This window comes from Montipora foliosa, chromosome 11, assembly GCF_036669935.1.
Source record: "Montipora foliosa isolate CH-2021 chromosome 11, ASM3666993v2, whole genome shotgun sequence".
Classification (NCBI taxonomy): Eukaryota; Metazoa; Cnidaria; class Anthozoa; order Scleractinia; family Acroporidae; genus Montipora; species Montipora foliosa.
The window spans coordinates 52,514,564-52,527,798 of record NC_090879.1 but is presented as its reverse complement, the minus strand read 5'-3'; the positions used below and the strand labels follow the sequence as shown (position 1 = coordinate 52,527,798).

General features: G+C 40.1%; 2 protein-coding genes across 3 annotated transcripts in view; one reads left to right on the top strand and one right to left on the bottom strand.

Moving 5' to 3' along the window:
- LOC137974991 (putative uncharacterized protein DDB_G0285869) overlaps positions 1-10,753 on the bottom strand; it is a 23,996-nt gene extending 13,243 nt beyond the window's left edge. For both annotated transcript variants that reach the window (XM_068822022.1, XM_068822023.1), the window contains exons 1-4: positions 10,319-10,753; positions 8,546-8,665; positions 7,199-7,381; positions 6,043-6,353 (exon numbers count right to left, since the gene is read on the bottom strand). In XM_068822022.1, coding sequence (XP_068678123.1) covers positions 6,043-6,353; positions 7,199-7,381; positions 8,546-8,665; positions 10,319-10,678 — 974 coding nt within the window. In that variant the 5' untranslated portion in view covers positions 10,679-10,753. The remainder of the gene's footprint in view (positions 1-6,042; positions 6,354-7,198; positions 7,382-8,545; positions 8,666-10,318) is intronic.
- Positions 10,754-11,036: 283 nt separating this feature from the next.
- On the top strand, positions 11,037-13,235 carry LOC137975967 (tropomyosin-like). The gene has a single exon (XM_068823191.1). The coding sequence runs from the start codon at positions 11,121-11,123 to the stop codon at positions 11,850-11,852; it is 732 nt and encodes a 243-aa protein (XP_068679292.1). The 5' UTR covers positions 11,037-11,120; the 3' UTR covers positions 11,853-13,235.

Genomic DNA, 13,235 nt, shown 5'->3' with positions numbered 1-13,235 from the left:
GGAAGGGTTCCGAGCAGGATCCATCAAATTGAACGGTCCCACGCATATCCTGATGAAAGGACACAATCATGCTCAGAAGCTTGGGGGGGCATCCAATCCGCTGGAGGAGGGCAAACAGTCCTTCACGGCTAACCAGGTCAAAGGCCTTAGTCAGGTCAATGAAGGCCAGGTACAGGGGTTTTCTCTGCTCCCGGCATTTCTCCTGCAGCTGCCTCACTGAGAACACCATGTCGATGGTTGACCTGGCGGCCCTGAAGCCGCACTGCGCCTCTGGGTAGACACGCTCAGCGAGAAGTTGCAGTCTGTTGAGAACCACCCGGGCAAAGGCCTTGCCGACAACGCTCAGGAGAGAGATGCCTCGGTAGTTGTTGCAGTCACTCCTCTTGCCCTTGTTCTTGTAGAGCGTGATGATCTTGGCGTCTCGCATGTCTTGGGGCACTGCTTCTTCCTCCCAGCACTGCATTAGAAGCTCGTGAAGGTGCTGTAGGAGGGAGCTCTCCTTTGCGGCCTTGACGACTTCAGGGGGTATGTTGTCACTGCCTGAGGCCTTGCCGCTGGAAAGGGAGTCAATGGCCTTGTGGAGTTCTTCAATGGTTGGTGGTTCATCCAGCTCGTTCATCACGGGCAGCAGAAGGGTGTTCTCAAGGGCTGTATTGGTCACAATGGTTTCCCTTGAGTAGAGCTCTTGGTAGTGTTCCGCCCATCTCTCCATCTGCTTGCTGCGGTCTTTGATGATGTCGCCGTCAGCTGACTTGAGTGGGGCAGTCTTGATGGCACTTGGGCCGAACACCTTCTTCATTTCCTCATACATCCCACGGACGTTGCCTAGATCGGCGGCAAGCTGGATGTCTTGGCAAAGATTCAACCAGTAGTCGTTGGCACAGCGCCTGGCAATCCTCTGAGCTTCGCTGCGTGCAGCACGGAGTTCTGCAAGCGTCTTTGCTGAGGGGTCTTTCTTGTAGGCAAGAAGAGCGGCTCGCTTGGCGGCAATGACGGGCTCAAGCTCGGTGGCACCAGCCTCAAACCAGTCTGCGCTCTTTCTCTCTCTTCTTCCAAAGGTGTCCAGGGCGGTCTGGAACACAGCCTCACGGATGTGGTTCCACTGCTGTGTAGCGCTGTCAGTTGGACAGTCCTCCAGGGCTACATCAATTGCATTGGCGAAGCGTTGCCGCAGTTCAGGCTTTACAGTGCTGGCTGTGTTGATGCGGGGTCGGGGCTTCGGCTTGGAGCGGTGGACTTGCTTGGGGAGGAGACGAACCTTGCTGGCCACCAGGGAGTGGTCAGTGTCGCAGTCAGCACTGTGAAAGGTGCGTGTGACTAGCATTTGGCTCAGCAGGGATCTCCTGGTAATGACAAAGTCCAGCTGGTGCCAGTGATGAGACCTGGGGTGCCTCCAGGACACCCTGTGGTGGGGCTTGGTGGAGAAGAAGGTGTTGGTCAGGCACAGGTCGTGGTAGGAGCAAAGCTCAAGGAGACGCTGGCCGTTCTCGTTTAGCTTGCCTAAGCCAAAGTGGCCGATGCAGCGAGGCCAGGAGTCATGGTCAGCACCAACACGGGCGTTGAAGTCTCCGAGCAGGAACAGGTGTTCCTTGGAAGGGACCCGCTGTATCTTCGCCTCCAGCTCCTCATAGAACTGGTCCTTGGCCTCAGCTGTGGAGCAGAGTGTGGGGGCGTAGACACTTAGGATGTTGGCTGGTCCAGAGGCGGTGGTGAGGCGCAGGGAGAGGACTCGCGGTGTGCCTGAGGAGGGCGCTTCAATGGAGGAGAGAAGTGAGTTACGGACAGCGAAGCCGACGCCGTAGAGTCGGTGCTCTTGTTGCTCCTGTCCCTGCCAGAAGAAGGTGTAGTCCCTCTCCTTCAGACTGCCGCAGCCAGGGAGTCGCGTCTCCTGGAGGGCTGCAATGTCGATGTTCAGCCGCTTCAGCTCACGGTCGATGATGGCGGTCTTCCTGGCATCACTGATTTGTTGGAGGTCGTCAGACAGGCCAGGACACATAGTTCTGACGTTCCAGGTTGCCAGTTTCAGCACTGGCGGCTTTGTGTTCCTTTTCTTGTTGCCTGGTGCGTGGGTTACAGTCCGCTTTTCAGCTTTTGGCCTACACTCCAGGCACCCACTGAAGTAGGCGGACTGTGGCGGGCCAGCACCTTACTGGCTGGGGGCTGCCCAGCTTGAGGCAGGCGGTAGCTGGCCAGTGGGATGCGATGATCCCTCCCACCGATAGGAGACAGCCCCAGGCGCCCGAACTAACGCCAATAAGCTCTGGGCTTTTAACCGGTAACTGCCGTCTCCCCATGTTGTGCTGCCGCGGGATGCGGCACTGGAGTGACCTCTCCAGGGCGCAGGCCAGGGCGATGATATGGAGGACCTGGGATGCCCAGTCGTCAGGACCCCCCTCTCTAACCGTGCTGACGAGATCCAACGGAAAGGACAAACCAATACAGTTGGCGTCAGGTTGGCTGCAGGAGTTGCCGGAAGGTATTGCGTTGCAAGAACCAGCCGCCTTAGGGGCTCCACTCCGGATTATCTGTTGGGGTTTACTCCCCTAGCCTTTGTCATCTCAATGACACCGCAAGGCAGCGAGGTTTTTTGACAGAGTTTCCTTCTCTGCATGAGGCAGGTAGCACAGGGTTACATGGTCACCTGTGGCAAGTCCAAGAACGGACCTGAGTATACATGGGTATACTTGGGTATAAGAGGGTATACTAGAGTATACATGCGTATATTTGGGTATACTAGGGTTTACTAGGGTATACAAGGGTATACATGGGTATACATGGGTATACTTGGGTATACATGGGTATACATGGGTATACATGGGTATACATGGGTATACTAGGGTATACAAGGGTATACTTGGGTATACTAGGGTATACTAGGGTATACATGGGTATACATGGGTATACAAGGGTATACTTGGGTATACTAGGGTATACAATAGGTATACTAGGGTATACAAGGGTATACATGGGTATACTAGGGTATAAAATGAGTATACAGTGGGTATACCAAGGGTATACAAGGGGTATACCAAGGGTATACAAGGGGTATACCAAGGGTATTCAAGGGGTATACAAGGGATATACAAAGGGTATACAAGGGTATACAGGGATTTATAGGGTATTCTCAGGACATTATAAGTAGTCTTACATAAAGTACTAACCTCTGGGGCGGTTTTATTCAAACGTTTGTACCAACGATCTGACACGCTTTTGTGGTGACGATTTTTTTGTTAGTTTTACTCTTTAAATGCTGATCCAGGCAAGGAAATACTTACAGCAACTCAAGTAAAGAGGTAAGCATTAACTTTAAGCGAATAACATTTGATTTGATGGCTTATTGTCTTCAAAATGAGGAACGATTTACATGCATGAAGAATTCACATTTTCACACCTTCGAGTCAATTTGTGAAAGAAGGAGGCTCAATTTGGCTTAAATGCTATAGCCCTGTAAAAATTGGTAAAGCTTTAACAAGAATAATGAAGTTAGATCAAATGTTGATGCAAATGATTTGGAAAAAAAGTTCTCATACGGCAAGTTACATGTGTACGATTGACAACTGATTCCTTCTCGTAAAAATGCTAATTTCTGTCACTTTAACTATTGTAATCAATGCAGAAAATGCCTGAGAAAGCTATTATGGACGTTTGTAAGTAGAGACCCAAATTTATGAGTCTACTCTTCACACAATTTAATTGTAATGATCAGTGATTGAAGCATATGTACTGTATTTTTTTTAGTTGCCATGAAAGAGTATAAAGAGACACATCTGAAAAAAATTATTTGATGGGACAGGAGGGAAAGGTCCTTTACAGCAGACAAAAATGCTTAGCAGCCAATTCTGCCTCCTCAACCAGTTATGGTTTGATGTATTTGGGGATCTCTCCTTGCAGACTTGTTATAGTTTTGTGTTTTAAAGCTTTTTTTGTTTTTAAATTTAAAGCAGGAACCCAATCCAAAGATTTTGGCATGAGTTAAATGTTTAGGTTCATGCAATAAAAAAATGTTCCTGCTTTGAAATCTGTAGTCCTTTTTTTTTTGTCTTTGTCTATGAGCTATGGTAATAACTGTTAATAGCTTGACTATAATGGATTTTTTGTAGTTTCCAGCACATTTCTGATTTGCTGGAATATTATTTTACAGGAGCAGGATATCATAACCTTGTTTCTTTTGTTCCATGTGTGCACTAGTACTTCTATTTCTCAGTGAGTTCAAGCTATTTTTCTTGATTTTTCTGACCTTGTTCAAATGCAAGCATTAGGCATGAGATGTGTAATTCCTATTACAATACTATTCCATAAATGTTTAGAGGCTAGTCAAAGCCTATTTACATCCTATAGTATTTCTATGTAAGTGCTATGTACATACAATTTTTGCTATGGACCCTCAATTTCAGTTAGTAGGTAGATTCTATTTACAATATAATGTAAATGCTATGAAACAGTTATGTTTGTCCTATTTCCAGTTATTTACAGCTATGTAGAGGCTATTTGTAGCCTATTTACACCCTATGTTATCACTATGTAAGTGTTGTATGTAACTATGTATACACTATATGTGTTGTGTATTTTCTGTTTGGAATCTACATAGAAACTATGTTGAAACTATTTTTATTTTTGGACACAAAAAACGGTCCCATAACATAGCCTTTACATATGCTATGTAAAGGTTCCATTTGACTAGCTAAAACATAGCATTTCCTTTCAAAATATATAGATGAGGCATATGTATAACATAGCTTTTGAATAAGGCCTCTATATCGAAGTTACATGTGTATCATAACACCATTTACATACGTGTATGGTTGTTACATAGGATTTACATACTAGATTACACGTAGTGTCTGGTTCTACAAGGGTAACAATAATATGTTGCAGCTTTGTGAATTATGCATTTGAAGTAGCCTCTTTCAAATAATATTTTATCTTACCTTCATATTTTTTAGTAAAATAAGTGGTAATTTTTTTCCATTAATCAAAATTTGGAATACCATTATTATGTTGCCAAGAGGTGCATCACGCTTTAATTTTACTCGGAAACAATGTAGTAGTGTCCTTGTTTCCAGTTTCAAAGTTGTATAAATAGTTCATTGCTTTGTAATAAAAATAGGATTTCTGTTTTAATAAAATGTTATTCTAAAGTTTTTTCTACTCTTTCTATTTTGGTAGTGTTTTTTAGCAGAATATGAGAAACGTCTTGATAAGATCTCATATTAAGATCTTGTGAGAATCTTGGTAAGGTCTTGTAAGATCTTACAAGAATCGTGGTAAGATCCTGTAAGATCTTACAAAAATATTGGTAAGATCTTGTAAGATCTTACAAGAAACTTGGTAAGATCTGGTAAGATCTTACAAGAATCTTAGTAAGATCTTGAAAGATCTTGGTAAGATCTTGGTAAGATCTTTGTAAGATCTTTGAAAGATCTTGGTAAGTTCTTGGTAAGATCTTGTAAGATCTCGTAAGAATCTTGTAAGAATCTTGTAAGATTCTTGTAAGATTCTTGTAAGAATCTTGTAAGAATCTTGTAAGAATCTTAAATAAGAAGTAAGATAAGATCTTAGTAAGAATCTTATTAAGAATCTTACTAAGATCTTAATAAGATTTCCACCTGGGTTGGTAGGCTAATTTGCACTTCGACAAAAGAATTATAACTTGACCGCCATTTATGAATAAGGTCTATAGACCAGGGCCAATCTGAGATACGAAAACAATGTCAGTGCCTTGAAAAACAAAAACAAGCAATTCCGAAATTCTGTGGTGACACAAAAAGACCTCCTTTGTAACAAAGGTCATATTTCAGAACCAAAATATAACTCTCGACCAGATAATCCATTAATTTTGAAATTTGCATGTATGCAATAATAATTATGATTACATCCAAATTTCAAATTATCTGGTCAAGAGTTACCGGTATACTTGATCTGTTTCCATAGCAACAATAATAATTATTATTGACCAACCAAAAATACAGAACTTTTAATTTTTATTTTTGTTATATACCAGTCCTGTAATCCCATGATATCCAACATGATAGTGGAAATTACCTTAACTTGATTGCATCCATTTCATTTCCAGACCTTGTTCTTTTCAAAGTTACCCTCTTGATTTCCTTTAAACTGACTACACACTGTGGCAAATCTTTTCTTTGTCCAAGTATCTTCAAAACCTCTTTTGCTGGCGACTTACCAGACCCACAGTTGGTTGTCTCTGTTTTAAAATCAGCCTGCACGTTTTCTTTGTCATTTGTTCTGTTGACCTTTCTCAACTTGACTTTTTTTAAGTCTTCGAGGGTCACCAGAGTTCTTGGAGGCATACATGTATTTTTACTTTCCTTTGCACTTAGTTCTTTTCCTTTCTAAAAACAAAGGTTTCAACCCTTTCGTAAAAAGTAATTGTAAATTTGTCTAGCGTTAGACAGAGTAAAATCTTTAAGCACTTGTCACTTTTGTGATAGTCTCCTTCACAGCCCCTCGGCCCAAAGTCACACAATGCTCTTTGCTGACAAAGAGCACTGCGAGACTTCAGCCCGAGCGGTTGCAAAAGAATCTACTCTTGGGAGTGGAAGTGTAAAATACTAATAAAGATTAAGGGTTACAGTTAAAATTGAGGCCTGGAGTAAAAGGGAAGGTGCACAATTACATTTACCACATACATGTACATTTGCAAGTAAATTTTCATTTTAATAATAGAACTGATCATGATACACATTACTTTTTGTAGACATCATGTTGTGTTCCCTTGTAATAAAAAATGTCAATTGAAAGTGTTGCCTAAAATGCTCGTCAAGTGAAGATAAACAGCTACATTATCCTCAAAAAAAGTATAATTATTATGCTCACCCAAACCCTTGACCTATTGTTGGAAATAGTTACATGTAGCAACTGCATAAACCTATTAAAATGGAACACTTCATGAGACATTGGATATCAAAATTGGGTGGGCATTCAATTCTCTTACTATCCAAGTTAGAGTTCTGTAAGGTAAGTTACAGACCGAGTTTTTCTGTTTCTTCTCTACATGAAAATCAACATGATATAAAACCCTTCTTGGTTTGCCCAGTTCACTTTCTCAAAACCTTTTTTATTGTACTCTGACTTACTTTCAGGAAATTATTTTTACTGGACAGGTTTTCTAATATTATGATAATCATTGCAGAGCCGGAAGGGAATAGTATTTTTGATTGTAGACTGTGTAATTTACCTGATTTTTCTTGAGAAATGCCAGAGGGGGTGGTGGAGGGGCAAGAACTGGTGGAGGAGGGGGTGGAGGTGGTGGAGGCGCAGGTGCATTTGTTGATGGATGACTCACGCTTCCTTGCTTCAAAGATTCTTGTCCATTTGTTAACGAAGTACATGAGTTGAGATTATCCTCCCAGTCTCTCTTCTACAAAAAAAGGAAACATACACTGTACGAATATCATGAAATAACTATGTTGTCAGAAGTAAGGAAGGGCGTGAAGTGTTGCAGCAGTGAGAAGTCTTCCTTTGCCTCTTGTATCAGAATCAGATAGACATTGTAATCTTCTTAATCAATCTTGAAATCAATCAATCAATCAATCAAATGAATCAACTTTATCTCCTCATGGTTAATATTAATTAAAAGTATCGATTACAAATAGAAAAAAAACATGATGCAAAGATCATAACTACTTGTGTACAAATGGTTGAGGTTGAAGACCAAGTCAAGTTACTGTATCAGTACTCACATCTGATAGATAGAATTACAACCATTGACAAACCCTCAAAGGTTTTGTCCACTGGTAGGTGCTTCAATCTGCATTCCTTTGAATATTCCAGATTTTATTGGCCCAATCAGAATGTGATAGGTCCAGCCCATGCTTGGTGCATGGGCAGGGCTAATGTATGACTCAAATAGGGTAGGGCAGGCAACTTATTAAAAAGTGTTCTACTGACCTATTAAGTTTGAGATATAGGAGAATTAGCCCCAATTTAAGGTCCCTAAGCACCCAACCCTCAAAAGATCAAGTTGTTAGTACTAAATAGCACCTTATTGTATCCAGTGGTAGCACTAAAGATAACTTTACGTGACTCATCCAAAGGACAAGTGAACCATAGAGATTTTCCCTTTTCAAGACTCCTTTGTGGCGACATCAAAAGGAAGAATTCACAGTCTGAGAACAAGGCTGCAGAGTTCAAAACCGTGACAAAACACAGCAACTGACCACAAGGGACTGTCTGGATTATTTATTTTGCAAAAAACTTTTTTTTTTACATCACAGCGATTATCAGTCACACACCCCCCTCAACGTTTTTTTTTTTTTCATCTTTCCAAACAAAATTTGGGTGGATGTCAATCAAATGTCTCATATTTTGAACGAGTTTTATAGCTCTTTGGCGTAACGTGTTAAAATAAATGATTGATTGATTGATGACAATATAGCCCTGTTCACTCGGTGGGAGTCGAATTTGTCATGGAAACACTTGATTGACGTCCACCGAAATTCGAAAAATGAAAAAAGGTTGTTGAGGGGCATCAGTGCAACTGGTAATTGCTGCAACTGTAACTATTGTACATGGGATGATGTACCTTATGGCGTTCAGCTTTCAGTAATTTTACTTCTTTTTCAAGGTTTTCCATTCGTTGTATGATCTGTTGAAACTCGCTTTTCCCGTCTGCTCTTCTTGAATGGTCTTTCTCTGACAAAAACTGTATACATTATAATTAATATACATGTATCCTTGCTTGTCATTTAGATTAAAGAAGGGAATCTTAAAGTAATTTTAAAATGTGCAATTTAAGAGTTGCCTTGCGGCATATGGGAATAATAATTATTATAGGCCGGCTATCTTGTATAAAATTTAATTTCAAGCAATTGCTGGTAACTGTGTATAGGTTGGCACATACATGTACCATGTAAATCAATTGAATAATTTTTTTTTATAATAAATTATTGTCTTTCAAACAAATCTGATTCACTTAGAATTAATCAGCTTATACTCTGTATATCGTACCAGATGTTTTCAGGCTGAAGAATTAGTGGCAGGGAATAAAATTCCCAAATATAATTGTACACCCTGTACCATAACAAGGTTTAATAATAATAACAAAAAAAAAAAATAATTTGCACTTGTTGGATATGAGATTGATTACGGCCAACTGGGTAGTACTTACCTTATTAGAATTTACTGTCTCATATCCAGAGACTACACAACTTTATTTGGTGAAATTTTCAATCTTGGATATCACCTTTTAAGCTGTTCTGTCAATTAAGCTGTTTTGTAATAATAATTAATATTGAAACAGTTTAATTCAATGAAAATACTGGTATATAATATTATATTATTCTATTTGTGCTTATTGGATAGGAGATTGGTTATAGCCAACATGGCACAAGGCGCCTGATTGCCAGTTTGCTATCTCACATCCAACACAGTCAGGCTCATGGAATAATAATGTTTTGTTATTATAAATAACCTTGTTCCATCATTGCCATCACATTTGTGGTGGTTGAAAAAGATGCTAATGGCCACCTTTTGATCATGGTAATTTAAAATCAATATGATTGTGAGTGCGAGTTTGTTCTGAACATGCGCACTCTACAAGAACCTAGCCTCAAAGGCTAAATGTGAACGCTCAAAATGAGAGAATCAAATTATTGTTTTGGCACCAACAATGCATAAACGATGTAACAATCGAGGATATTTTAGCGGCAGAGATTCTTAATTAGGCCGATGAATCAAATAAAGATCTTTCTGTAAAGATGATGGCACATGGTTTAACATTGTGCATCAATTGATGACCTACAAATGTTGAACGTTGCATCGTCTGCTTTTTAAGACAGAAAAACGATTAATTGATCAACATCATTCAATAACAAGAGAACTGGGGTTCCCACCCCATACTTCTGCTCCAAGACTATCATGTGATGGAATGATCACATGACCAGTCCTACCTCCCAAAGAAGATGGAACTTAATGTGACATGACATTCAACTGATGACAACTTGTCTTGCGTTTGTCTCTATTTTTGTACAACAATAGTTCAACATTTCTTGGACAAGAACTACAACACTAATTAAATTACAAGTAGATAAATTTGTTACTACTTCTTCTTTTAGAACTATGTACCATTTCCCTGCTAGCAGTGAAATTGTGGCCAGGGCCCTCGCCACAATTTCACTCGTCCCGACTCACTGAGAGCCTGGAATAAGCTATTAGCAAACGCAAAAGGAGAAGAGAACAGTCTGCTAGCAGGGAAGTTTGCACCATAAATAAGAAATAAACAAAATACACATCAAACAAGCTATATTGAAATACTTTTTTGCTACAACACACAATTTATATCTTTGGGAGATCATACCTCGCCGAGAGTTTGTAGACCACAGCCAAAGATCTGTTTAAGCCAGTCAAGCAGTAGGAAAACATTTCTGATGGAGCTCAATCTTCCCAGCTTGTTTGAGCTTTGAAATATCCTCGAAAAACTTAAAACGCGAGGAAACATGGCCCTCATTCCACAAAATTTGATTTCGTTCGGACGACAAGGAAATATTAGTTCTTGTTTTACATTACTAGTATCTGCCTTGGGTGACCCAGATTCCTTTCCTATCTTCGCACTGCGGTTAAATCCTTTGCCTTGTGTTTTTCTCCTTTTCCTCTGTCTTTTCGAAGTTAATGTAGCCAATACTTGCTTTGTTTGTTTTCGTTTTTTCCCCATGACCATAATTTGGACAACCGCTTCGATTCGCGATCGAAACTCGGTATTTTTTTGTTATGTTCGAATTTCGCCTCCCTTGAAGTTTTCACCAATCACATTTGATTTGTCGGTTGCAAAGCACGATCAAGTATTGACTCGGCCCAGACTCTTTCCCTGACGTTTACTTAGTCAATATTTGGTTTCCTTTTCGGAGCAAAAACAAATAAAACTTCGTTTTTCAAACAAAGCGCTTCAGAAACTAATAAATATGACAAAAAACAGTGAATGTAACGCTGTTTTTTTCTAAAAATAATCACGAATTTCTGATTCCATTGTCAACCACAAACCTTGCTGGTCAGTTGTCACTGTCAAAGGTCACGCTCTCTAGAATCTTCCTCGTTCACGAGGGTGTGTTCGGGTTTGCTCTGTGAAGAAATCGACTTTGTTTCGAAATTCAGCGAAAAAAAAAATGTCGAACGTAATGGATAGTCTTATTAAGAAAATGCAGGCCGTGAAAACTAATACTGATGTAGCCCTAGAAAGAGAATATAAAGCAAAAGTCGAGCTTAAAGCGCTGAACGAGGACATATTTTGCAAGGAGAACGAAAGGGCAGCTTGTGAAAGACGCTTGCAATTGCTACGTCTGAGATTAAAGGATGTCACGGCCGAAATAGAAGAAAAAGAAAAGACTCTTACAGAGGTCTCAGAAAAAGCTGAGATAGAGGGACAAAAGGGGAAAGACTTGAGTTATGCTGAAGTTGAAACGGATGAGCAATTGAGATCGATCGAAGCCAAAGTACAAGAAGCACAGTCTACCGCGGAGAGTTCGCAAATGAAGCTGAATGATGCACAACGAAAGCTCACAGTTCTTGAAAATGAGGTATCACGGGCCGAAAAGCGGTTAGATACAGCTTTCAGGCGGATTCCGGAACTGGAACAGATTATTAAAACGGCTGGTGAAAGTCTCCGCAAGTTGGAACAAGGTGACGTTTTGGCCGGCGAGAAGGAAAGCGACTTCGAACAGAAGGTGAAGATTTTAGGAGAAAACATAACCGCAAAAATAAAGGAATGCGAAGAGTTCGAGAGAACTGAGGGCAAAAATCTCCGACGAATCAACGATATAATGAATGACATCGAAAATTACCAGGAAAAGAAATGTAGACTTCAAGATGAGTTTGCCGCCATAGGCGAACTTGAATGAAGGTGCCTGCAACTATCAGACTTGTTGAAACGTCACTTCGTGATGAAGATCAAGCCGCACTTTAATCCAGCTTATGACCATAAAAGCACAGGGAAGCCTTCATTTAGGATATCGTGTTCAAAGTTGTGTTATTTCCTTATGCTTTCATTCTTAAGATTTTTTTTTCAAGAAATAATAAGCTTAGTTGAGATGCTACTCAAGGTTATTGCTTGTTTATTGTTTTAAAATCGTTCACCAGTTGCTTATGGATTTTAGGTCTAAAAAGTAGATTTGTTGTTCGACTACCAGATACTTATGAGCTTTTCCCACTTAAGTACGTCATAAGAAAATAATTTTAAAAATTTATCCAGTTGGGATCACACAGTTCCAGAAGCTTCATGTTTGGTAACTAGTTGGTAAATAAACCCCTTTGGGAGGCTGGTAAGTCGGCTGATGATGTCCATTGTCCAAAAACTGAATAATTGGCCCAGAAGCGAAGCTTTCAAATAAGCAATATTTTAAGGGCAAATCTTTACGTTTCCCCTCATTTTTGTTAATTTATGGCTCATTGACTCAGGTTACCCAGGCAGTGTTATACATTGTGCACTGGAGATATTTCTGCCACCTTTGATGGTTTTGGAACTATCATTTTGGTGGTAAGAATAGAATTAATCATGATAGATAATTATTACAGTCTACTCAATACATTTTCCTTGGTTTAAAAATGTTGTGAACAATATAGCAATCAATGTACTGGTATGCGACAAATTCACTGATCCTCAGCCCATTTCTGGATTCTTTGTTGTAAACCATTGGAAGTGGCTGAGAATAGTATTATTGATATTACCATAATAAAGGCTATTATTCTGTCCTTTAATTTCGAACTTACCGTTAACCCTCTGGCTCCCAAGGGATTACCCATTGACATGTTAATAATTTTGCTTTTCACTAAGACAGTAAAGTGGCCATTTAAGGAGGCAAAGGGTAAAATAGTGAAGCAGAAGTTTCTCTAGTAAATGGGGAGCCTTAGATTGAAATTAAGGTAGGTAGGGTTGATTTATAAGTGGACGGAAATAAAATAGCTTGCGTGCAGATGGCATATTTGAACTTGAACGCTACTTTTCACACGTAGTGTGCAAGTTCAAATACATCGTATAATATAAGATTTTTTTGAGAAAAACCTCTGACTAGGGAAGGGAACCAACAAACCCAACCTGCATTGTTTTCAGGAATGAAGCCAAGGACACATCGGAGAAGGGTAAAATGTTTGTGCCATTTTGTAAACCCTGCTTCCTAATGTACGTTAACTTGTTAACAATAACATTACTATTGACATTTGCTAGAGAACATGTACCTATGCCTTACAAAGTTGCAAAGTGATTAAAAGTAAGAAATTCGTCGAAA

Bases quoted from the DNA above. Each gene is read 5' to 3' on its own strand.
- LOC137975967 (XM_068823191.1), top strand. From the start codon at position 11,121: ATGTCGAACGTAATGGATAGTCTTATTAAGAAAATGCAGGCCGTGAAA.